Genomic DNA, 26,195 nt, shown 5'->3' on the forward strand with positions numbered 1-26,195 from the left:
TCAGTGACTTAATGTGTAATTTTATTTCACATTACATAAATATTAATCAAACACCCATTAATCAGGCAGATGCCAAGCAGTATAAGACAAATTCTCTAAAGAGGTTATGAGCAGAGTTTCTAAGAATTAATTGCAGAGTTTGTTAAAAATGCAGATTTTCAGACTAAACCTCAGATTTTAATTTAGGAGGGCTGGGATGAAGTCTAGGAATCTGCAAATTATTGACCAAGTCAGTGACTCTGGTAAGAGATAAAGATATTACTATAGAATTAAGCTTACCTTTATTTCTTACTGAATTGGGTAAATGGATGATGGGTAGGACAGAATGAACATTATGAGGAGAATCAAAGCAGAGGCAAGAACAAGCCAGGGTGTTTTAGACTAGCTTAAGAGGTTCAGGTTAGAAAGGGCCTCCAGTATCGAACTAAAAAACCTTGAGATTATAATGTTGAAACCATCTAAGATTTCAGAATAGAGAAATAATAATATGAGTGATTTTTAAAAGAAAGTGGATTTGATGGGATGAGTTGGAAAGCTGGAAAGCCTGTCAGAAGGTTTAGAATGAGGTGATAAGGGTGAGCATCAAGGAAGAAATATGGACAACAGAAAATAAAATGCCAGCAGAGTGGTAAAAACGTTGAACGTCCTTTCACACATGTAAGGATAGGAAGTTAATATTAAATATAAAGTTTAAAAATATTCATTACCAACATTATAATAACTAAAAAGCAGCAACAATAAAAATAAAAATGAAATAATCTTCAACAGATTTTTCAGATGTTTTTACTTTCATGATTCTTGAAATTCCATTAAGAGCTCAGGAGCAGTTTGCATTGCCTAGAAGGAGTAAATAGTAGTGTTAGTTTTCTAAATTAAAACTGATTTATCAGTCATCATGAACCAAAGGCAAGCACCTTCTGTCTTCTCTGAGGCAGATGAAGCAATGGCTTGCATTCTGTAGTATAATTTTATTTATATTTCTTCATTCACTATTTCAGCCAATTTTAATTTATTCTCAAAGATACAGAGATTTGCAGTCAAGAAGGAGAGAAAATCTACTTCTTCAAAACTACAAACTGAACATTTAGGTTAAACAAGCTAAGGGTGTGACAGAGGAAATAATTCTGGTAGGAGGTGGGTAAGAACAAAAAAGTCAGACAAGGTTTCAAGGAAGATGGAATGAGCTGGGCTTGAAGGACACATGGGATCTGGACAAACAGAATAGAGTATAGAATACGGAAACGAAAGGCATTTACACAAAAATCTCAGTAAGAATTTCTTTTGTATCAGAAACTGTTCAATGCTGTGAAAGTAAACCCAAAAGAAGAAATACTTCTATACATTTATTCATTTCTTACCTTCTTTTAATGGGGTTTTGAGAACAAAATTTTCTTTACTTTCATGAAGAAAAGCCTTTGAAGGATCAAAGCGTTTGATACCCAGAACTTTATTCAATTCGTCTTGAAGTTTTGCTTCACTTTGCTTTCTTTTAGCAAGCTGAGTGCGGAGTTTTGACACCTCCTATGTAAGAAAAAATACAGTCAATAAATAATTATTAAAGATCATGTTGGTGAAACATGGGACATTACTACTGACCTTACCAAAATAAAAAAGATTATAAAGGAATACTATAAACAATGATAAACGAACAAATTGGATAACTTAAATGAAATGGACAAATTCCTAGAAAGACACAAACTACTGAAACTGTCTCAAGAAGCAGTCAATCTGAATAGATATATTACAAGCGAAGAGACTGAATTAATAATCAAAAGCCACCTACAAAGAAAAGCCCAGGTCCAGATACTTGACCACTGAATTTTACTACACATTCAGTGGAGAATTAATACCAATTATTCACAAACTATTCCAAAAAACAGGAAGGATGAAATGCATTCCAACTCATTTTATGAGGTCAGTATTATACTGATATCAAAATCAAAGATATTACATGAAAACTAAAGACTAGTATCTGTTAGGAATATGGATGAAAAAAGTCCTCTAAAAATAGTAGCAAAGCAAATCCAGCAATATGTAAAAGAAGTATACACTATGGCTAAGTGAGATTTATCTCAGGAAAGCAGGGTGATTTAACATCCCAAAATCAATTAATGAATCAATCAATTAATCATACCAATAGAATTTTTAAAAAATCACATGATCAGCTTAATAAAAACAGAAAAGGCATTTGGCAAAATTTAACAGCTTTCATGATAAAAACCTCAAAAAACTAGTAAAAGAAGGAAACTTCCTCAACTTGAGGAAGAGGATCTGTGACAAAGGCACAGCTAATATCGTAGTTCATGGTGAAAATCTGAGTGCTTCTCGTCTAGATTAGGAATGAAAAAGGATCACTTCTATTCAACATTGTACTGGAGGTTCTATCCAGGGAATGTAGACAAGAAAAAGAAATAAAAGGCATGCAGATTAGAAAAGAAATAAAACTATCTCTTTTTGCAAATGATAAGATATTCTATGCGGAAAATCCTAAGGAAACCACTAAAAAACTATTACAACTAATACACAAGTTTGGCAAGATTGTAGGATACAAGATCAATATACAAAAATCAGTTGTATTTCTATACACTTGTAATGAACCATCCAAAAATGAAATTAAGAAAAAAATTGCACTTATAATAGCATCAAAAAAGAATAAAATACTTCGGAAAAAATTTAACAAAAATGGTGCAAAACTTTATATTCTGAAAACCAGAAAATATTTTTGAAAGAAATTGAAGATCTAAATAATCAAAAAAATTTAATAGATTGAAAGACTTAATATAGTTAAGATGGCAATATGCCCCAAACTGATCTACAGATTCAATACGATTCCCATCAGAATCAAGACGCTGACTTCTTTGTCAACCGAAAAGCTGACTTTATAATTCATAAGGAATTGCATGGGATTCAGAATAGCCAAAGAATCCTGAAAAAAGAGAACGAAGTAGGACGACTCAAGCTTCCTGGTTTCAAGATTTACAAACCAACAGTAATCAAGATAAGGTGGTGGTAGAAGGACAGAAGTATAGATCAATGGAATATATTTGAGAGTCTAGAAATAAACATATATGGTCAACTGATTTCCGACAAGGGTGACAAGACCATTCACTGGGGTAAAGAATAGTCTCTTCAACAAGTGCTGTGGGGACAACCGAACATCCACATGCTAAGGAATGAAGTTGGACCCTTACCTCACGCTGTAGATAAAAATGAACTCATAATAGATAAATGACCTAAATGTAAGAGCTAAATCTATAAAACTCTTAGAAGAAAACATATGAGTAAATCTTTATGACCTCGGATTTAGCAAAAGATTGTTAGATGCCAAGGAATAAGCAACAAAGGGAAAAAAAAAAAACCACACTGGACTTCATCAAAATTTCATGCTTCAAAGAGCATAATGAAGAATGTAAAAAGACACTGTGAAGAATGGAAGAAAATATTTTCAAATAAAACCTCTGAAAAGGGACTAGATACAGAATATATAAAGAACTCTCACAGTTCATTAAAAAGACAAATAATCCATTTAAAAAATGCACAAAGGATCTGAATAGACATTTCCCCCAGGAAGAAGTACGAATTGTCAAAAAGCACATGAAAAGATGCTCAACACCATTAGTTATCAGGGAAATGCAAGTCAAAACCACAATTAGGAATCACTTCATATCCACTAGGATGGTTAGAATCAACAAGTTGGACAGTAAGTGTTGGTGAGGATGTGAAGAAATCGGAATCCTCATACACTGCTGGCAGAATGTAAAATGATAAAGCTGCTTTGGAAAACTGTCCAACAGTTCCAACAGTACAACATATGGTAAACATAAAGTTGCCATAGACTCAGCAATTTCACTCCTAGGAATAACCCAGGAGAAACAAACACATGTTCACATAAAAACTTTGCATGAATGTTTATAGTAGTGTTATTCATAATAGTTAGAAGGTAGAAAAAACCCAAATGTCCATCAGATGACAAATGGATAAATAAAATGTGACATATCCACAAAATAAAATATTACTAGGCAATAAAAAGGAATGAAGTACCACTACATGCTACAATTTGGATGAATCTTGAAAACATGCTAATCAAAAGAAGACAGTTACAAAAGACTACATATTATTTGATTCCACAAGTAATAAATGTCCTGAATAAGAAAATTTATAGAAACAAAAAGTGGTGGGAAACATAGATGAGACAAAAGGAAGATGACAGCTAAAAGGTTAGGAGTTTCATGTTTAGGTGATAAAGACGTTCTCAAATTGACCACAGTGATGGTGACATCTATCTGTGAATATATTAAAAATCACAGAGTTCTACACTTTAAATGCATGAATTGTATGTATGGTATGTGAATTAAATCTCAATAAAGCTGGTAAAAAAAACTTAAAATGCCTATGTTTGAACACTGCTTGTCTTTATGTTTATTTACATCAAAGACTTTGCTATTATGCAAATAGAAATTATGTGTAAAGCTTTATGAATGCTTCCAATTACACTGGTAATTTTCAATATACTAATGAGGTAGTTGGGAAACCTGAGAACTCTAAAACCCATTTGGTCAACACTCTGAAACACATCTATACTTCTCAGTTGGATTTTCCTCTATAAACTGTTAGTTTTTTCTGAGACCAAAGTCTTTCATTTTACTTAAATGTTATAGTTAGGATAAAAACTACCCCACCCCAGTATCAATAGAACTAAGTGTCATTTTACAAACCAATTTGAGTTGGCTGTTTTCATCTTTCAGTTTCACAACATGCTTGATTTTCTGCTTTAGATTCTGATGACCTAATAATTTAGCATATGAATCTCTTAGTTTATTTAGCTGTTCCTGAGCTTCACCGTGTTCATTCAACAAAGCCTGTTTCTCTGCTTCAAATGCATCCAGTTGTAGCTGAAAAATATGTTTTTTTAATAAAGTTAAAACTTCAAACTGTTAAATCTTACTAGACTCATAAAAACTATAAGGAAAACTAGAGTGAAAGCAAAAAAAAACCCCAAAAAACAAAAAACAACAAAACACAAAAACAGATCATGCTAAATTATTCCCAGGGCTGTCCACGAATTCTCAGATTCCTTTTAAAAAACATGTTTTTCATTCCAAAAGTCATGAAAACAGAGGGAAAGAAACGAGGAAAAAAGGCCTGCTAGTCAGCATAATCTGCATTAGCCACATCATCACAATATAATCAATTCTGTCTTCATATTTTATTTAAGTACCAACATCAGCATTTATCCTTTTAAGGTTAATGTGTTAGAGAAACACTGAGAAAGACCACAACAAAGTAAGTATCAAAAATTTACACAGATTAGTTACTAAAAGTTTGTATCTGGAGAGCCTTCTAAGCTACCAACTTTAAGAATCTTATTATAATGTATTTTCTTCTTCTTTTTTGTTTTTAATGGAGGTACTGGGGATTGAACCTAGAACCTCACACACGCTAAGCATGCGCTCTACCATTGAGCTATATCCCCGCCCTCCATAAGGTATTTTTTAAGCCCATAGAGGCTACATTAAAAAATATATGCATAATAATTTAATAAAGTTTATAAGCCATCTTCTTGAATAGGAAGTTAAATTGGCACTGGAAATGCAGAGCAAAATGATCTTTCAGAAAAACCAAGTAAATGTCATGATTATGATGGGGAAAAATGAATTCTTTTATTTATTTATTTATTTATTTATTTATTTATTTATTTATTTATTTATTTATTTATTTATTTAAAATGAATTCTTAAATGTAAATAAGTTTAGGCCTAGTTGACAAACCTGAAAAGGTTTTGTTTTATTATATAGTTCTTCATAGAGGTGACGCCACTTATTCATTTCCTCAGTTAATTCTGCCATTGAGTTTTCTTTTCCAGTATTTCTGTAAGAGAAAATTAAATTTAAAACATAGTATATTAGAGAGGAGGGTATAGCTCAGTGGTAGAGTGCATACTTAGCATGCATAAGGTCATGGGTTTGGTACCCAGTACCTCTGTTAAGTAAAAAATAATAATAAGTAAATAAACCTAATTACCTCCCCCACCAAAACAAAACAAAGCAAAAAAACACAGTATATTAGAAAAAATAACTGAGGTACTTGGCATTTAGGTTCTAAACATAGGTTACCTTGCTTCTTCCTCTTCCAGCTGTTTCTTAAAGTCTTCACCTTGCTGCTTGAGTTGGTTCTGCAAATCAGTAATTTTTTTAAGAGAAGAAACTGTGATTTCTTTAACTTCTGCTTCTTTAAGTGCTGATTTGGTCTGCAGATCTAGAAGCACCCTTGGGTTTGAGAGAGAAGAGTCTACTAAACAACTTATAGCCATTTTAACTACTTTTTTTTTTTTTAAGCTCAAGGAACTCTCAAGAATTTTACTCTCAAAAAGTTTTTCACTTTATTCCCCCCCTGTGTAAATTCTTAATTTGCAATTGAAGATCACTCAAAGCAAGGCACTGGACTACAATTTCCTGCATGACTTATTAGCTGGCTTTCAACAACAGTAAGTTGTCTTAGTGGTTCTAAGGCCACAAGTGTGGGAAGGTTTTATTTCTGCTGCGTACCTTGCATATTCTTGATTTGCATTCTCAGTTGCCAATATCTGATGTTGAACATCTTCTGCACTTTTCTCGGCTTTGGCTACTTTTTCCTGAAGTGCTAAGTTCTCCAGCTTAAGATCTTCTATCTCACTTGCTGTTAATGCTTTATAGCTTATAAAAGAGAAAAAAAAATTAAAGGTATTTTTTTCTAACTACTGTATGCATGACAAATATATATATCTGATTAGTTTATACTTTTTATACTTTTAGGTAAAACAAACAAAATCTTATAATCTAATTATGCATTTGCACCGATAAGAATTCAGTGTTTTGAAGTCAGTACTTACTTGAGCTTATACGGCATATGCTGTTCATTTAAAGAAAAAGGAGTCAAGTGCCTACTGTGTGCAGAAACTATACAAAGAGTTGAACAAAAATCAACTACAAACATGAAAATTACTTCAAAACAAACAAAACAGACCGCACAATCCTCCTACCTACTGTCACAGAGTTTACGGTCTTGTGGATAAGATAGGAAAAAATACCTCTTCAGGTTTTTGCAAAAAAACAAAAAACAAAAAACAAACCACACACACACACATACATACATATATATGTATATAAAATTAAATTTGGGTAAGTGTTATGAAGGAAAACTACAGAGCACCTCCTGATAGGACAGGAGAATCTACATTTTGGTTGATGATTCAGAAAAAGCCTTTCTGAGTAATTTATAGTTGAGCTGAGACATGATGGATAAGGAGGATTTAGCTAGCCAGTTGGGGAAAGTACTTCAGAGGGAAAAGATGTGTATGTGCTCAGAGGCAGGTGCAACCCAGTCCATTAAGAGTTGGGACTGCAGTCTAATGAATAGGAGAGGCAGGAGCAGAAGCAAGAGGCATGAGGCCAGGCATCACCAGTGGGGCACAAGGGATTTACCCGAGAGGTAAAGGAGAGACTTTAGTAAGTGTGTAGATTATTCTAGAGATACATGGAGAACTGATTGGGGAAGGGCCTGGAATATAAAACTGGAGGAATAACTAGAAGACAATTATTCATCAGCCCAGGTGAGTGGTGAAAGAGGCTTGGGCCAAGGAGTTGGCAATAGAAAGATGTGAGATCTCTTTTGGAGACAGAATTGAAAGATTCAAGAAATAGATTGGATGTTGGGGAAAAGGAAGAGAAAAGGATCAAAATGACTCTAAGATTTACAGAAAGAGACGCTTGGAAGATGGAGATGTCACTGGCTGAAATAAAACAGAATGAGAGACTAGACGTAGAAAGAGATAGAAAAAAGGTCAAGAGTTGTTTTGACCAGTTCGTATTAGACAATAGGGAGACAGATACCTGGAGATGGCAAGCAGGCAGCCGGATATATGGGTAGGGAGCTGAAAGGAGAGGTTTGGTTTGAACGAATAAATTTTAATACTCTTAGCATACTGATGGCAAGTGACATCAAAGAATAGCTAAAAACTTCTTAAGGCACTATTTTTCAAAGTAGCAAGAAGGAAAATCCATTTTATAGGGCTGAGAACAGCACTAAAAATTATATATATTTATATTTATATTAACTTAATTCATATTTATGCTGACATACAAAAATTACAATTAAAATAAATTCACATACATTAAATGTATGTGTATATATATATGGTATGTGTGTCATAACATATCACATATAGGAACAGATCACTGGGGAAAGAAGGTACTATGCAATAAATAGGTACTAGGCAATTGGTTATCCATATGGAAAAAGCAAAAATAAATTTTACCCCTTTATCACTGGATACTCAGAAATCAGTTCTAGATGAAAAAATTAAAAGTGAAACTTTGAAACTTTTAGAAAAAATACAGGTGAATATCTTTATGCTCTTGGGATAGGAAGAAATTCTTAGATGTAAAAGTGTTGATGTAAAAACCTATAAACTTAACTACATTAAAATCAAGAATTTCTTTCATCAGAAGAAACCAGAAAGAAAATGAAAAGATAAGTCACACTTTGGGAGAAGACATTTGCAACCCATATTACTGATAAAAACTCTACAAATCAATAAGGAAAAGGCAATCCCATAGAGAAATGAACAAAAGTCAAATATGAGCCTTTTACAGAAAAGGAATGATGAATTATCCACAAGAAGAAGCTATTTTACGCTTAGTACACTGGCAAAATTTATGAAGCCTAACACACTTTGGAGAGGAGGGAGATCAATGGAAACTCACACATCAACAGTGGGAGTGTAGATTTTCACTCTCACTATGTAAAGTGATTTGGCATGAAATTTTAAAGTTGAAGATTCACATAAGTCAGACTTCAGAGTAATGCTCACACGTGTATGCCAGAAGACTACAAGAATAATCAAAGAGTAGTATTAATAAAATGAAAGAAATGGGAAACAACCCAAGAGCCCAAAGTGAGCATGGATAAATAGTGGAAGACTGATAAAATATTCTATAGCAGCGATCAGGAACAAACTATAGCCTCAGGCAACAATGTGATTCAGTCCTAGAAACACACATAACGTAGAGCGAAAGGGCAAGTCCCACATTATGGCATACACTACGATGACATTTTTTGGTGAAGTTCAGGAAAAAGCAATGTTATACAATATATGATTTGTATGGATATACATGTGACAAAATTACATACAGGAAAACAGCAAGGAAATTAATTAATGTAGGCTTTGAGATGGTGTTACCTGTTGGGGGAAGGCGTGAAGATGGGTTAGTAGAGGAATTCATATAGATACCATGTGGCTGAAAATCTTTGGCTTAAAGATGGCATTTTATGAGTTCCTGAGGGCCAATTTTACCTTTATGCTTTATAATTTATGTATGTGTTATATATCTTTTCTATTTATTCAATGTACTCATACAGATAAAAGAAACCCCCCCAAAATGATCTAAAGAAAATACAAATAAAAATGTTAACATTAATATACTCTTGGTGTGAGATTGTGAGAGGCACAGGTATTTGTTGTATTATGTTTGCAATTTATACTCTCCTACCAAAATAAATTTTTTTAAAGGAAAATAACAAGTAGATGGGATAGGAAGTAAGAAAGTAAATACAATGTATAATCTCTTCTTAGGAAGATGGGCTATGAAGAGTAGAATTTTGGGGTGAGAAGCATGTTTTTTGGGAGTAAGAGGTGTTATGGATAGCTGCAGAAGGAAGTGGGGGGGTAAATGGAGGTTTTTAAAAATGTATTTTAAAGATGAAGGTACATTAACATGTCTTAATATTGACAGGAGAAATTCTAGGAGAATGGCTGAAAATCATGACAAGGGATAAATGACGGAATGAGGTCACTGAAGGAACGAGATGCTTCATCTGTAACAACTGGGAGGAAGACAGGATAAGCATAAATGCAGGTGTGTTTACAGGTTCGATGAAGAGAAAACAAAAGACTTTGAATTCCTCATAATGGAAATGATGACATCAGGAGTACGACAGGTAAGTGCCAAAGGTTTGAGACTGAGAAATTTGAAGTGGACAGTGGGAAAAGGAAATTACTATACACACTACGAAGTTAACAGTATATGCCCATTTATGGTTGGTCACTATGGAATTTAAAGTAATAGCAACCGTTCATTCATGTGATTGTTTTGTTGACAGACTGCCCTAGGTAAACACCCCCTCCCTTGTTCATATATGTTTCGGGGAGCCGGCTCCACATAAAAAATACCTTTCAAATCGAGCAGTAACATCTTCCAGGTTCTGCACTGTACTGTTATACCTTTCCTGCAAAAGCAGGGTGGCCTGAGAGTGAGCAGCACCACTTTCCTCCAGCTCAGCTTCTTTCCTAAGCAAAAGGAACAGTTAAAAGATAAAATGCTAACTGCAAATCATTACCCTAAGAAAGAGACTAGTATGTACCTTGACAGTGAGTCATATATATCTTGTATCTTCATGTTTCTATCAGCTACTGGACAGCTGAGACCTAAATTGATGACCTACATAACAGCATGTCTATTTACATACAGCTTCATCTTTCTTGCTCTAATTTTACCTTTGTTTTCATTCTAATTTACTTATCTTTTCATAGCATATGAATTTATGTACGTAGTGTAAACATTTTTTTGAAGTAGCTTAAAAAGACTCTAAAACAGAATCTTGACACAGCTAAGACTAAAGAATGTGAAGGATTACCAGTTAAAAAGAACTTGGATTAAATAAAATTTAATTCTCTGCAATTAAACATCTAAGAAATACTAAGCACAGTTAAGGACACTTCATTTTAAAAACGGTTCTTTTGAAAAAAATTAAAAATAAATACATAAAAATTTTAAAATTAAAAAAAGTTCTTTTGCAAAAAGTTATAAGACTATATAGATTTATTTTGATTATATCAATAACCCACATAATAAATTATTAATTATTCAAAGATTCAACAACTTATTTAATGGGCTATTTTGCAAAGACAGGATAGCTTTTAAGTCATCTTTAGAAATATATACTATAAATTTCAGAGATTTAAAAAACATTAATATTTTATATTACTGCAATGGTGATACAAATTTTTCAATAGGCATGTGAGTTTATAAGAGATCTTTTAAAGAACATACAGAATTAACATGATAAATACGAAGCTTTATTCACTGACAGACTAAGTTGGAGACCAAGACAAGATAGTTGGTCAGATTCATGCCATAATGAGCACAGGATTTAAAAATGTACCTCATAGTTAAAAGCAATCAAATAGTACTAAAAAGGTTTATAATAAAAATATTCTCTTTCCTGACCCCTAGAGGAATCACTGTCAACTTCTATTTTTTTTCTCTGAAATTTCCAGGCTGGAAAGGACCTTAGAAATCATTTTATAATTCTTTATTTTATATCTAGTGAAATAAAAAATTAAAGAAATTAAGGTTGTCTTGCCCAGATTCATGTAACTAGTTAACAGATCTAATAATAAAATCTTTGTCTCCTGACCTCTGGATTGAGTTCTTTGAGTTAGAATACATGATTATAACATCTTTCTTTCTGAAGCTGACATCATTTACTCAAGTTTCTTAAAGCACCTGTTCCCTGTGACTGGTTGCAGTTTAGAACAATTCCCTCAATTACACTTCGGTACTGTTCCCCAAATGCAGGAATTAGAATAAAAACAAACATGAGATCTTAGGCTTTCTACTTTCAGTGTTAACTTTATTTTTGAATGTTTACCAGTGTTGGGTGTTGTTTCCTATTTGCTTGATTTGCATTTTGTTTCAGATGTGTTTGTGCTCCCTCAAAAAAGGTAATTAAAAGTATAATTTACATTGTGTAAACTGATATGCACTTGGACAAAAGATGGAAATGTTTCTTATTAAAGGGTGGGAATCATAGTTTTGGGGGGTATTTTTCTAAATCTGCTATTATTGTAATGCTAATGTCCAATAATTTTTAGAAAATTTAAGAGTAGTATAGGAACCCCAAATCTTGGTTGTTTATTAAAACTCACTTTGGGCTTTAAATAAAGGATATGGCTTCTGACTTTGGCTGTCATACTTGTTTGCATGCACAACCTCTCTGTGTATTCCTTGCTTGTAAAATACTTCCTCACTTGTGAAAGATAACCTGACCACTCACATGATCAGTCGGAGAATCCTGAGAGAATGTACTAGAAAACACTTTTTAACACCTGAGCTCATATATAAACATTGAGGTCCTATTAATACAAACCCTTTCAGCTTTTCTTCTAGGAGTTTGAGTTTTTCAGCTCTAGATTCTGCTTCCTCTTCCAACTGCTTGACCAGAGTTTCAGCCTTTTCCTCCTTTTGCTGTAATTTATCTAGCTCCTCCAGGGCTTGCTTTAACTCTTCCTCAAAGAGACTCCTCTCTTTAATCATTTCCTCTTGAAAAGAACATAGCTTCTGCTGAAGACCAGAAGATAATTCCTGCATCCAAATTGAAAATCAGCAAAATAATTTGAAAGGTTTTGATAATTTAATAAATAAGTAAGTTAAACTTAATAACTTGTGAGGTTTTATTTTGGACAAAAAAAGTACAGATAATAAAATATGGACATTAAATCTAAGAGCCTCAAGGAAATTTGAAAAATAGAGAGAGACACCCATTTTGTCATAGTTAAAGTTGTGGTAAATGTTATTTCATTCTTTTTTCCTACAAAACACTTCTTAGAAAACTAAAATCATACTCTACAACTGGCTTTTATCATATATTTGTCTCAAATGATATTCTATAAAAAGAGTGCTATGATTTCAATGTTGTATAAAAATACTTTAAAGTTATATGAGTAAATGCCAATAAATAAATACAAGTAAATCACCATAGTTGAAAAAAATTCTAGCATTACAAATAAAGTGAAAATTGCCTTTGACTACTCCCCATTCTAGTCTTAGTTTTCTCATTCTAGAGATAACCACTAGTTTGGTATTATATGCCTTATGATCTTTTTCTATATATTTATATACTTAAAAAACTCTAAGTGATATATACTGTGTATGCAAAGGTCATTTAAAATATAATAAAAATAGTTGATGAGATCTTTTTAAATCAGATTACCTTGTTGTAGGTTGCCCAATAATACAATATTTCACATCAGTGCACATGAATGCCTGCTTGCCCAACACTCACCAATATGTCATATTATCACATGTTTTAACTTGTGCCAATCTTGGTTACTACTAAGGCACTGTATCTTTTCATGTTTACAGGCTATCTGAATGTCTACTTCTAAGACCTGTCTATTTCCATCCTATGCCCATTTTTTTTTAATGAACTATCTTTTTTCTTATTGATATGTAAAATATTCTTTGCATAATCTGGATTTTAGAAAAGTCTTAATGTTGTTTCTTGTCTAATTAGAGACTCTTTTACTACAGAAATGTAAATGCCTATGTAGCACACAAGAATGTGCTGAAAAAAATTTTTAAAATAATTTCCTTATTTTGCTTCAGCTGGTTCCTGAATTTTTTCACATTAGCAATAACCCTGTGGTTATCAGTTAAATATGCAGCATAGTCATGATTAGTTCCGCAGGATAAGATTCCAAAAACAGAATTGTTGGCGCAAAGACTATATACAATTTAAAGGTCTTCTAATACACAGGGAAATGTATGACAAAAAAGAAGGACTAGGTTTCCCTTTTATACTGTAGGAAACTACCTTCTCTTGTTGTAGAAGTGAATCTATTTGCAGTACTTTTTGTTGTAGCTCTTCATGTTCTTGTTTTTCAAGACTAGACCTCTCTTTTAAGTTTCGTATTTCAGCATTTAGATTTTCGTCCCGTTCTCTGTCCCTATTGACGAGGTCTTCTAGAAAAGGGAAAACATTAACAACGCTGTAATTAGATATTAATATTAACTTTGAGAAACCCAGATTCCCATAATATTCTACTACACTGCTTTTAGTATGTTTCAGAGATCAGGTGTTTCCAAAGGGGGGAAAAAAACCTGTGAAGTTTGTATCATTTGTATATACAAAATAGTATATATGTTATATAAGAAAACCCCCAAACCTAGTTCTGTGTATCTACCAATTTTAAATGGCCACCCAGTGGGGAGGTCAAGAACTGCACAACTGCATATATTTCAGTCAAGACCAGGTACATACTGAAATAAACAAAGAACAAACATTGTAAAAGGCAAAAATTCTCATACATTGAACAAAATTTTTACTGTTATAAAATTATTTTAAAAAGTTGTTTTCACATAGCAGTACCTTAAAAAATACTGTAGGTAGTACTTTTCTAATGAAAGTGGTACTATAAACAGTAGGGTACCTTTTTCTTTTTCAAGCAGTTGGCATTTAGCATTCAGGTCCTCTACTTGTTCAGACAACAGAGCAACGTTTTCCTCAAGAGACTTCTTAAGGCTTAAAACTTGATGATTCTTCTCTTTCAAATTTTCTTCTAACTGGGCAATATCTAGTTTGTATTTTTCCACTTGATCTGATGCACAGCTGCATTAAAACAAATTATGCTGAAGAGCACGTGTACATAAGTACAGGGAACATTAACTGAAAAGAGATGAAATAATGCATTCATCACACTTCAGTAAAATAAGGTCCAGTTTAAAACTGCTCTTTGTATTACCTTATTTCTTCGATGTATTCTAAGAGTTTTTCTGTTTCAGATTTTTCGTCAGTCTTTTCTTTCTCTATTGAAACACTGAAAAGAAATGCACACATAATAATCATATGTGATGCAGTAAGCATGGGATCTGTACCAGGTACTCATGTCTCAGGATGGCTGACACCAGAGGCCAAACTCTTAACCACTAAATGATGTAGCCGACAATTTAATAGATACCAATAGGAGACTTAAGTTGTTGTTTTTTTTGAATGAGAATGGTTTCCAAATCTATTCTGACAAAAGTGCTGTGATGATAAGAGCTACTACCTACAACACTTCAAGTGTTACAGAAATAATCTTTTCTATAGTTTCCCATACAACACATACAAAATGGCATTTTGTGTGCTGTAAAGCCTTTGTTCCAGGCTGCCTGATACTCAATTACTTATGTGTTTACCTCCTCCAAACACCTCAATTTGAGAAATGGGCAAGAGACTAAATAGATACCTTACAAAAGGATATATATGAATGATCAATAAGAACGTAAAAAGATGCTTGCTATTAATAGCAACAAATTAAAATCACAAACGAGATACTGCTTCACATACACTAGAAAGGCTGCAATCAAACAGAGTGACAACATCATATGTTGGTGAGGATGTGGAACAACTAGACCTATCACACATTGCTCGGTGGGAGTGTAAAATGGCACTTCTTTGAGTTTTTGAAAAAACATTATACCTACACTACCCTAGGACCCAGAAATTCCACTCCCAGATATTTTACTTGAGAGAGAGAAAAACATGTCTATGAAAAGGCATACAGAGCAGTATTATTAATAACAGTCAGAAACTGGAGACCCAGATATTGATCAATACCAAATATTGATCAGTAGGAGAATTAGGAACAAATGAGGCATATTCATATAGCGGAATGCTGCACAGAAGTTAAGGGAACAAACTACAATATACACAACAGTACAGGTGAATCTCAAAAAATTACATTAAACAAAAGAAACCACACGTATACATACACGCATTCAGGCTGTGATAAATGACCTAAAACAGGCCAAATGAATTTGTGATGATGGAAGGCAGGAAGTGGCTGCAGGGAGGGGGCGCGGGCAACCATGGGGAGGAGAGGGGAGCAGGGAGGGGCATGAAGGAGCTGTGAGGGTTGGCACTGTTCTGTCTTCTTTGGGTGGTGGTTATACAGGTGTATCCAATTGTCAAAAATCACTAAACTGAATACTTGTGATCTGTGCAGTGTACTGTATGCAAGTTACAGCTGAGAAATAAAATGAGTAATAAAAATGAGGCTAGGACTGTGCATTAATCATTGCTTCCCATACCGGTGCTTCTCAGTTTTGGTCTGACTACCACTTCCATGAGATCATGCTATTGGAAAGACTATAAGCCTTGTCTCATCACTGATATAGAGGATGTACAAAAGCAATACATCATACATCTTTCCAGCATAAAATATTTGGGAACGATTAAGGCTCACCTGTCACTTGGGAAAAGAAATAGGGCAAGTAGAGGCAGGTAATGAGATAAGCAGGGAGGGAAGGTTAAAGGTGGACAAGAACTAGCCAAGGAAGGTAAATCGAGAACTGGTTAAACGAAGTGACTTCTCTTTCGTTGTAGTCACTCACAGTTTCCCCTCAAGTTGTGCTATTTTCCCCTGAGATTCTTCGAGATTCTTCTGGGTGACCTGCAGCTTCATCTCCATGCCTTCCTGTTTTGCCAGCATACTCTACACAACAGAAATACCTGTTTTAGGAAATGAGAAATTGTTCAGATCCCCAGATCCAGACACAGCAAACTTACTGAAGGTATCACTCACCCTCATCTTCGCTTCTCTTTTGTTTCTAAGTTTCATCAACTCAAGGCTTAGAATTCTCATATTCTTCTGGTTACTATCTTCAGAAAACTAAGAACAACAAAAACATACAACATTCAGAAATATTTTCTACTAAGTCCTATCGAAAAAAAAAATCACTGAAATGTTGACCATTCTATTATTGGGATTATTATTTGCCTACCACATACTCTGGCAGAGAAAACAGCTTTTAATCAACATGAGTATTATGGGTTTTATACTACTATGACCTTGTCCCTCCTTTTCCTTCATCCGACTTTCTGGTTTACTTCTGAGATTAGCTTCAGCGGTCATGTATCGCTATATGTTGGCAAGTCCACTGTAACATTTTAAAACAAGCGTTTCGGAGAGGATTTTGTTAGATGTGTTTGCTTAATAAAATGCATCTGCATTGCCTGGTCTACTTTGAAATATGCAGACTATAGGGTCCTTCCCAGGCCTAATAAATCAGAATCTTCCCAGGTGGGGCCCAGGAATCTACTCCTTTCCCCATGCTTAATTCTTATACATCCTCACCCTCTTTGTAATCAACGATCCCAGCACGTTACAGACTCTGAATAAATGACTCTTATTAAACTGAACAGTGATTTACAGCTTCCTTCTACTTCTGTAAAAAGCAGGATGACCATGTTAAGTCATTTCAGATCATTAGTATATTAATATTGATAAACATAATTTATCTATTGAACACATTTAGTCCACAAATGTATTCATTTCTCACTTCATTCCCAAAAGGATTTGAGATGGAAGCCTGCTATTAAGTTTTTTGTTTCAGAGAAGGATCTTTAAAGTGACTCCTAGATGTAAATTCCCCTATTTTATTAATGGCCTCACTGATTGGGGGTGACTTTGAAGGAGGGTGAGAAAATGTCAGACATTAAAACAAAAAGTAAACTTGTTTGTTTACAACCTCTTATGTGCAAGGCACCATAATAAAAAAGATACAATAATAATTTCTATTGGAAGCAGCTTTATGTTTAAAGTACATTAAATGAAGGAAAAAAACTAAGTCAGGCCTAAAATTCCCAAACAACCATATGAGAAAAAATGTGTTTATCATTTAATTCAATTGCAAGCATTATCATGAGGTTCAAATACCTTAGATTTTAGGAGCTCATTAGTCTTTGTTAATTCAATAAGCTGTTTTTCCAGTGAAGCATTACTTGCAGAAAGAGATGTTTTTTCCCTGACAGCAGCATTTAGCTTTGCTTCCATCTTCTCCAACTCAGCTTCCAGATCCTGGATTCGCTTGTCCTGAGTACCACGTTCCTGCACAAGAACACGAATCTGGACAGAAACAATGTGAAAAATGAATGATTCACTGATTGTTTCCAGTGTTAACTAGATGCAACTGATAATCAAAACATTAAAGTTCTAGAAAAACTTCTGATTGTGACAATAAAGAGATCAGAAAAGATTTACCATGTATATTCCTTTTCATATACTTTTTCATTATAGGCAATTACAAGGTATTTAATATAGTTGCTTGTGCTCTCTATATACATATATGAGTAAATGGAATATATATGTATAAATGAATCACTATGCTGTACATTAGAAATTAACACACCATTGCAAGTCAACCATACTTCAATAAAAAAATAAATAAATGAAAAGGAAGAGATTTACCATGTAAATATTAAACAAAATAAGGCTGGTATGGCTATGTTAATATCATGCAAAGTAGACTTTAAAGCAAAAAATACCAATAGTAATAAATAATTTTATGGTTAAAAAGTTATTTCAAGAGAAAGACAATCTTACATTGGTTGTGTACAACAAAGTAATATAACTTCAAAATACACAAAGCAAAAATTCACAGAATTAAAAACAGAAATAGACTAATCCACAGAGCTGAAAACACACCTTTCTCAGTAGCTAATAGAATAAGCAGACAAAAATATCAGTACAGATAAAGATTTGAAGAAACTATTTAACAACTTGAACTAATTGACATACATAGACCATTATAACCAACAAGTACATAGACATTCTTTTCTAGTACACATGAAACATTTACCAAAATAGACTATTTGCTAGGTATAAAAATATTAAGAAAGTACAGATGTATTAAGTCACATGAGAAGTATTTTCTACTTTTACTGGCTTTGTATTCATACTAATCTCAGTATTCTAAGCCAATATTGCTTAACTAAAAATGTCTCAAGCACCACCTATATATAAGGCTGTGAACTAGGGACTGACCGAGCTTTAAGATTCCCTACCATAAGATTCTGTATACATTATTGGTTTATAAGCAATGTTTATAGTATAGTATTATAAAGTAGAAAAAAAAAGACTGAGATTATCTACATTACAGTTTTTGCAGTTAAAGAAGCTTAAGCTCTAAAAAAGTTAGTAAACTCACATGCCTACATGACCAAGAAAATAATATAAATAAGTAAACACAGCCAGGTAAGGACTGACTGAGCAAATGTGGGGTCTAAAGAAGGCAATCCTGCACAATCCTAGCAGATTGTTGCCCTGGAGGGGAATGTGAAAACTATGCTGTCAGATCTTCTAAATTTACAGCAGAAGTCAGAAATCTGATTTTGTTTTGCATGAAATTTTACTTTTAAATATTGATAATTAATTCAAATTAAACAAACAACAAATACTGTGGGGGCTTAAATAAAATAGAGCTGTAGCTGTCAAAAATGTCTATTCTAAAGGATCCTGGCACTGCCACTCACTCACCAGCTGTCCCATGGAGACTCACTATAGCTCTAAGTATTGACCGCTACAGCATAGGCATGTACCAATAAAATGATGGCCAACATTATGAAAATAAGTATAAAAAGGATCAAAGCAACCAGGGCAGAGATTTGCAAAGTTATCTTGACATATTCTTGGTCCTAAGACAATCTTTAACTGTTAGTAAACTCACATGCCTACATGACCAAGAAAATAATATAAATAAATGTCTTAATATGTCAAAAGAATATGTCTACCAGAAAAAGAGTTGGTTAGCAGTGGAAACACAGAAAAAAGACAGCCAGAAAAGCAAAGCTGGCGATGACTAGCCTAGCTCTGGTTAAGGGAAGTAAGTGGGTTCTTTAGGTCAGTTTTGTGCAATGGAGATTTCCGCCATGGTGGAAATGCACTGCCCAGTATGGTAGCCACCCATGACAAGTGCCTGTTGAGCACTTGAAATGTGACTAGTGGAACTGAAGAACTGACTTTTTAATTTTATTTAATTTAAATAGTCACATGTGGTGAGTGGCTTCCGTATTGGACAGTACAGTTCTAGGCCATTTTATCCTTGAGGAAGGCATACACCTACAGCACAGAAGATGCATTTGGTTAGCACAACTCCATCACAGTTCAACTAACCTGCTAGGATTTCCTGCCTATCTAGCAATTCTCTAGCTAAAACTGTAACAGAATCCCTGTCTCTTAACTTTATGTAACTCTCCATTATCTAGCACATTTACTTTTCATTAAGTTGAAAGATTGCTTACCTCCTTTTCCAACATCTTCAAATCTTTATCATTCTTTTGAGATTCTTTCTATTTAAACAAATCAAAGGACAGTGATAATCAAATTTGAGTGACACAGATATCATAGCCAAATTTGAATTTTTTCTAGTTAACAGAAAAGATTAAGTGTTCCAAATGATTAATTTCTATTTTAAACATTTCACTGACTCTACACTATCTCAGAAAAAAAAAAAATCTTACAAAGGGAAATCAGCTTAAACTTAGATTCCAAAGAGGAAAAAAAAATATGAATACAAAGAAATAAAGAAAAACAGAAATAATACAAGCCCTGATTCTAATCTATTTATTGCCTTTATTCTAATAAGACATATAATTTTCATATCGCAACTTTTTATATCCAACAGCCTTTCTGAGATAATGGCCAAAGCCAGAAAATCTATCCTATCGATCTTCTCCATATAAAAATGGAAAAAACGGCATAAATGTCTTGAATGAAAATGTGTTTTATAAGTTTCTAAATTGGGGTCAGGCCACACCAGTCTCATGTTCATTAATTTCCTACCTGATGACATTTTCTATCAAGGAAGGCCTATTATTTTGGGGTTTAACACAAACTTGTATGTGATTTGGTTTTTTAATTGTGAATTCTAATAATTAATTCAAAATTTGAGAACTGTTTCTCCAATAGATTCAAGTAAAGAAATTTACATGAATTTCCAAGAAGAAAATCAGTGCTGCCCAATAAAAATACAATATAAGCCATGTACATATTTTCAAATTTTCTAGTAGCTACATTTAATAAGTAAAAATTCTAATAATATATTTTGCTTTAACCAAAATACAAAAATTGTTATTTCAACATGTAAGTCGTATAAGTTTATTACCAAGATATTTTATATTTTTTGTATTAGTTTTTCAAAATTTGTTGTGTATTTTACAACGATAGAACATCTCAAATCAGATGCTCAATTTTTATTAAACATCTGTCTCTATTTAGATTTCATAAAACATACAGATGAAAAAGTAGATCACATACCCAAGTTGTTCCAAAACATTTAAGTTTTTCAGCAACAGAATTGAGTATCAGTTTTTACATGCACATTAATTAAAATTAAGTAATATTAAAAATTCAATTCTTCACTTTCAAGTGTCCAAGAGCCACATTTAGCTAATCCCTTCCACATTGGGCAACACAGCTCTTTATACAGAACACAAGACTTGGATAACTGCCAAATGAATGAACAAGAATAAGCTTAACTTACAGCTTTGGTTTCCGAACTCTGAATCTTTTTCACATTAAAAAATCAATTTATGCATTTCCTTAGGAAAGTACAACTTGCTTTATGAACTAATGGACACAGTAATAGTAGGCTCTTGAAGAAGCCATAACACAAAGTAATTAAGAATTTAATCTCTCACCACTCCTTGGCAAACCTCTTTTAGGCATTAGAATGCGTTTTCCTTTTTCTTAACCAATATTTACCCTTCCCCACAAACAAACAAAACCAGAACAACTCAAAAGATAATTAACAAATCAAAGCATTGTATAATTTTTAAAAGCTTACTAGTTCTTATAAAATTTATCTAGCTGTAGAAAAAAAAAGAATATACATGTAAAAAATTTATCTAGCTATAGAAATGACTGAGAAGTGGAGATCATTTTGTTATTCTGAACTAAGGATGCATTTAAACTCAGTATATTTAGTAATGGTGTAGGTAGAAATGTAAAGCTTGCTAGAGTCCCAATGATAATGTGTTTCACTAATTTACAGATTTTCTGATAACTTTAATTTATACACTTAATCCAGTTCAGTCAAATACAATACCTTTAAGAAATGTTTTCATGATAGAGTTGATAGACCATCTAGAACATAAGAGCTCCTTACCTTTAATCCTGAAGTTTTAACTTTTCTTGCTGAAACAGGCAAGGTAGTATCTTTGTCAACAGTAAGATTTTGTTGAGATTCTGCTATAAAATGAATTGTACAGATCATGGTTGGTGCTTACGTGTTTGAACCACAGATAAAACACAATCCCCAAATTTCTTATAGCAACTATTAGTGAAGCAATATAAGGTCATTCTTCTCTTGACTGTACCTTTGCAAGTAATTAGTTGCACAATATTTTTTACACATCTAACACTTTTCTGATTTTCCTAATGTTCTCTCTAATATTCTCCAACAGAGGGTTAATGTAATTACTAAAAGGAAAACTAAATGCCTATGTGAGTGTCCTGCTTAATTCTACTGGCTATACAACAACGTAATGATGAAAACATTATTCTGTAGTTGGTACTTTTGTAAATCCATCAAATAAGACAATTTAAATATAGTTGTAGCTTCACATTTTTAGAAATACTATGCACCTTTAAATTGAAATACTGTTACTTATAACTTTAAAATTTATGAGATCATATAACCATTACTTTATTTTAGGATCCATTACCTTTTTGTTTTTTAAACCTTTGTGATTTCTGAAAGGATACTGGTCCTTTCAATACTTCTGAAGTTTTAACATCATAAGCACCTGGAGATGGTGCACAACCTAGAGGAAACATTAAATATTAATATTCCATCTCATGTGACTTACCATCTTAAGTTAAAAACATGTCATAGTGAAGTAATATAAATGTAAAAATGCCCTTATCAAACGGCTTCTTTTGTTTTCAAATGTAAAAATAGCACCTATTTGGTAACATAAAAGTAGGCCTCTCTGTGAAGAACAATCTCATTATCTTCCCAAATGACCTTTATTTCAATTGGGTCAAAGAAACGCAGGCAGCTAAGCAAAATAACAAAGACAGTATTGGGATGATTAAAGTCACTGCTTCCATCAATTCTGAACATCAAGGATGGACTTAAGTTTCCATTCCTCTGTCTGGAACAATGATCATTTATACGTGCTGACAGATTCCAAACCTGGGAGCTTTCAGATCTACATGTGGTCAATGAGGAGTAGATAGTAGATTTTCCAACCAGGAAAGAAAGTCTCAAAATGAAGTGTAGAATTCACTGGGGTATCTAAGTCAAAGGCATACTTAGTAAAAAGCATTAGTCTTGGCTAGCTCAGATTTCTCTCCCCTCACAAACTTGTTACACTCTGGGGTGAACAGAGGGGTTGCAGGGGTTTCCCTACATTCAGGTTAAGGGTGGCACATCTTAGAGCATCTAATTTACTCATCTGGGATAGGGATGGGGGAGGCAATGAAGAACATGTTAGAGTTTAAAGCAAGCAGTGGACTTCAAAGAAAACTGCCACTGTTAGCTATACTTTTGTGGGGAAGTTGTAAAGAGGGAATGCAGAACCAACGACTGTTCTTCTATGCTCCCTGCTCTTTGGGATGCTTCTTTGTGAAAAATGTGAGAAGTGCTGCTCTAGACTTGGCAGAACAGCCAGAAAATATAATGATGCTGAATACTAATATTCTAGTTCATCTTTAGGTCCACACTCTCCAAAGGGAAAAGGGCCAGCAAAAGATGTGATGATGGCCAGCGACTAAGCAGCACCAATCACGTTGAGACAAAGAAAACCATACTTAAAAAAAACTCTTCCTTAAAGATTAGAGTCAGATATGAGAGTTAATGGGGATTTAGATTCAAGAACGAGGCTGAAATCTAGCCTATAGACCTAGCAATCTTTGTGAGACTGTGGCACATGCCATTTTCATGCCCTAAGTCTTTCCCTTACTAACACTTAAATGTACAACAGAGATATGACTTGGGAGATGTCACAAGCTGGAACAACTTATATCTTTTTTTTAAGACCTCTGTTAGCTTCTGATCATTGTTCATCAGTTGCTAACAGAGGCAGTCAATACCAGTATGCAAACAAAACATTTTATGCATTATATTAAATAAATACTTTGAGCTTCCAGACCTCTTTATTTTTCTATCCCTTCCACCTAGGATGGACAGCCCACCTTCCATTTTGCCTAGCTAACTCTCACTTATCCTTCAGATATTGGTCCAGATGTCGCCTCTCCGTTTTCTCCGAGTCCTCAAATCAAATTAGAAAATCCATTCCATAGCAGCCTCCGATTATTGTTCCTATCACAGAACTTCTTGCAGTTTTGTAGTGGCTTCTAGTAAAGTATTTATCCACCTCCCACCTTAGACAAAACAGCTTGAAGTTAGGGACTGTATCCTCAATATTTAGCTCAGAGTTGAGTCTGACAGTATGACAAAGAAAACAGAAATGTCACTGGGGATGTGGGAATGGGAAGAGTTGTGTACAGTAATCAGCTAAATCAGGGTACAAATTCAGCTTTGTCTATCAATCAATAGATAATACTATGTGCCAGGTATTTTGTAGTTATAGGGAGAAGATGGTGAATAACATTATACTCTCTCATTTTCCATCCTTTAAGAACCCTGGAAAGTTATTTTTATTTGAGACTGATTTTTCATTCATAAAGAATAAAAAATAGTATCTACCTCATAGTATGGTTGTTAGGATTACTGGAGTGATATGAGAAACCACTACAGTGCCTCACATACTAATTATCGAATAAATGTTAACTGTTATTACTCTGAAACTGTGAGACTGAAATTTTGTGTAATTGGCAAAACCCGTTTAATCTAGTATAAAGCAAAAAAAAAAAAAAAACTCCTTAAAAGACACACTTTTGACAGAACTTAGAGTAGTTTCTTTGAATATCTGGGAAATAATATGGTCCTTAAGTCTTTTAATTAAAAAATTAGCTTGTGTTGGTCCATTTGCTCCCTTGGCTTTCCTTTGTGAGCAGAGTAACACTCATTTCCATTTGCATGTTGGCTGATAGAAATGAAAGGTGTAATGAGTGACTGTTAAAAGGTGAACATTGAGGTGGGAGTATAGCTCAGCGGTACAGTGCCTGCTTAGCAAACACAAGGTCCTGGGTTCAATCTCCAGTGCCTCCATCAAAAAAAAAAAAATTAATAAATAAATCCAATTACCTTCCCTCCAAAAAAATAATTAAAAATAAAAAAGTGTACATCACAATGGATAAATCATGAGCTTTGATGTTAAACTCTGTCACTTACAGGCTAATCAGTAGTTACAAAACCCCTTAGTTTCCTCAACTGTAAAATTAGGACAACATCAGTACCTGTCTCACCTGGTTGGAAAGAAAAAATCAAATCTAGTAGAGAAGATTTCGGCGCAGTCCCTGCATGCAGTTAGCGTACACTAAATGAGTGCCTTACCAACCACATCCAGAGCTTCCTGGTTATTGTGCCTATGCACTGCAGTGGTTTAGAGCACAGGGTGGGTTCATGGAGGCAGGGTTTCACGTCCCGGTTCTGACAGCTTGCTTGTGTAACACTGAACAAATATAAGTCTCCATCTTTTTATCAATAAAATAATGAATAATAGGATCACCTTTCGGGGACTTTAAGGGAATTAAAATAGAACTAATAATTGATGTAAAGACTTCTATGGTGCCGGGGGCGGGGTACTGTCAAAATTAGCTCCCATTAAAAAAATTAGCTTCCATGACTTCCTCTGTAGTGTTTTCGATTAAACGTTACTACATAATTTTACCCCCATAAACCTCCTTTACCAGTCTCCCTTCTTTTATACCTGAGTGGACTATCCATGAGAAATCCACAAGTTCAGACAAAAAGCAATAGTAAAATATTCTTCATCGGTGAGGCCTTAAGACTTGACCAACAAATAGTTACGAACGCTTCCTCATTCCAATTCCCTCCCCTCTGCTTTCTGCTTTCGTTTCTCCACAGCCCTATTTATTGGCTGCGTTCTCCAATTGGATGTAAGCTGTACAGGGCAGGGATTTTGCTTCGCTCAGTTGTATCCTTATAATCCTGAATCGTGCTTGGCACGTAGTAAACGCTTAGCATGTATTTCAGGAAAATCAATCAGTTATATGAGCGCCATCCCAGTCCTAAAAATCGCCACCTATTCGCCTCTGATAAAGGGAACCAAGAAGGGGCAAGGGACGTGAGAGCATCTCCCGTCCCCCAGTTCCTTTCCCCGTACGCACCAGAAGGGTCATTGAATCGTTTCAGGGGCGCCTTAGAAAAGGACATGTCGACGACCAGCTCCGCAAAACCAAATGTCTCTAGAGCTCCTCGACCACTTCCTGTGGCTTGTTAGTCTAGTCGCTTCAAATTCAAATCTCCCCGCTTTTTCCCCGCCCACTCGATATTAGCCAATCGGAAAACCAAAATCTTAGGCACACCAATCCAGGATGGGAACATCCAAAGAGCATGCGTACTCGGCTTTCGTCGCGACCAATTAGGTGGCCTGTTAGTTTAGGTTCTCATCCAATAGGAGGTTATTATTATTTCCTCCCGCCCCCCAATCCTACCCAACTGGTCCAATCACTACTGGCGTTA

General features: G+C 34.2%; 1 protein-coding gene across 2 annotated transcripts; it reads right to left on the reverse strand.

Moving 5' to 3' along the window:
* Positions 1-25,981, reverse strand: HMMR (hyaluronan mediated motility receptor). Of its 2 annotated transcripts, none has more exons than XM_031689378.2 (18): positions 25,841-25,981; positions 22,306-22,404; positions 21,747-21,826; positions 19,882-19,929; positions 17,519-17,707; positions 16,385-16,471; positions 16,194-16,294; positions 14,561-14,635; positions 14,249-14,427; positions 13,633-13,781; positions 12,187-12,401; positions 10,208-10,324; positions 6,546-6,692; positions 6,114-6,266; positions 5,769-5,868; positions 4,716-4,892; positions 1,359-1,521; positions 1-837 (listed from the first exon to the last, which is right to left on the reverse strand). In XM_031689378.2, exons 1-18 carry the CDS (start codon positions 25,884-25,886, stop codon positions 818-820), a joined length of 2,145 nt encoding a protein of 714 aa, XP_031545238.2. In that variant the 5' UTR covers positions 25,887-25,981; the 3' UTR covers positions 1-817. The 2 variants fall into 2 exon arrangements, with proteins under 2 accessions (XP_031545238.2, XP_015090362.3); XM_015234876.3 differs by having other exon boundaries at positions 21,747-21,829; positions 25,841-25,963.
* Between the last annotated feature and the right edge of the window lie 214 nt (positions 25,982-26,195).

The sequence above is a fragment of the Vicugna pacos genome, chromosome 22, assembly GCF_048564905.1.
Source record: "Vicugna pacos chromosome 22, VicPac4, whole genome shotgun sequence".
Classification (NCBI taxonomy): domain Eukaryota; kingdom Metazoa; phylum Chordata; class Mammalia; order Artiodactyla; family Camelidae; genus Vicugna; species Vicugna pacos.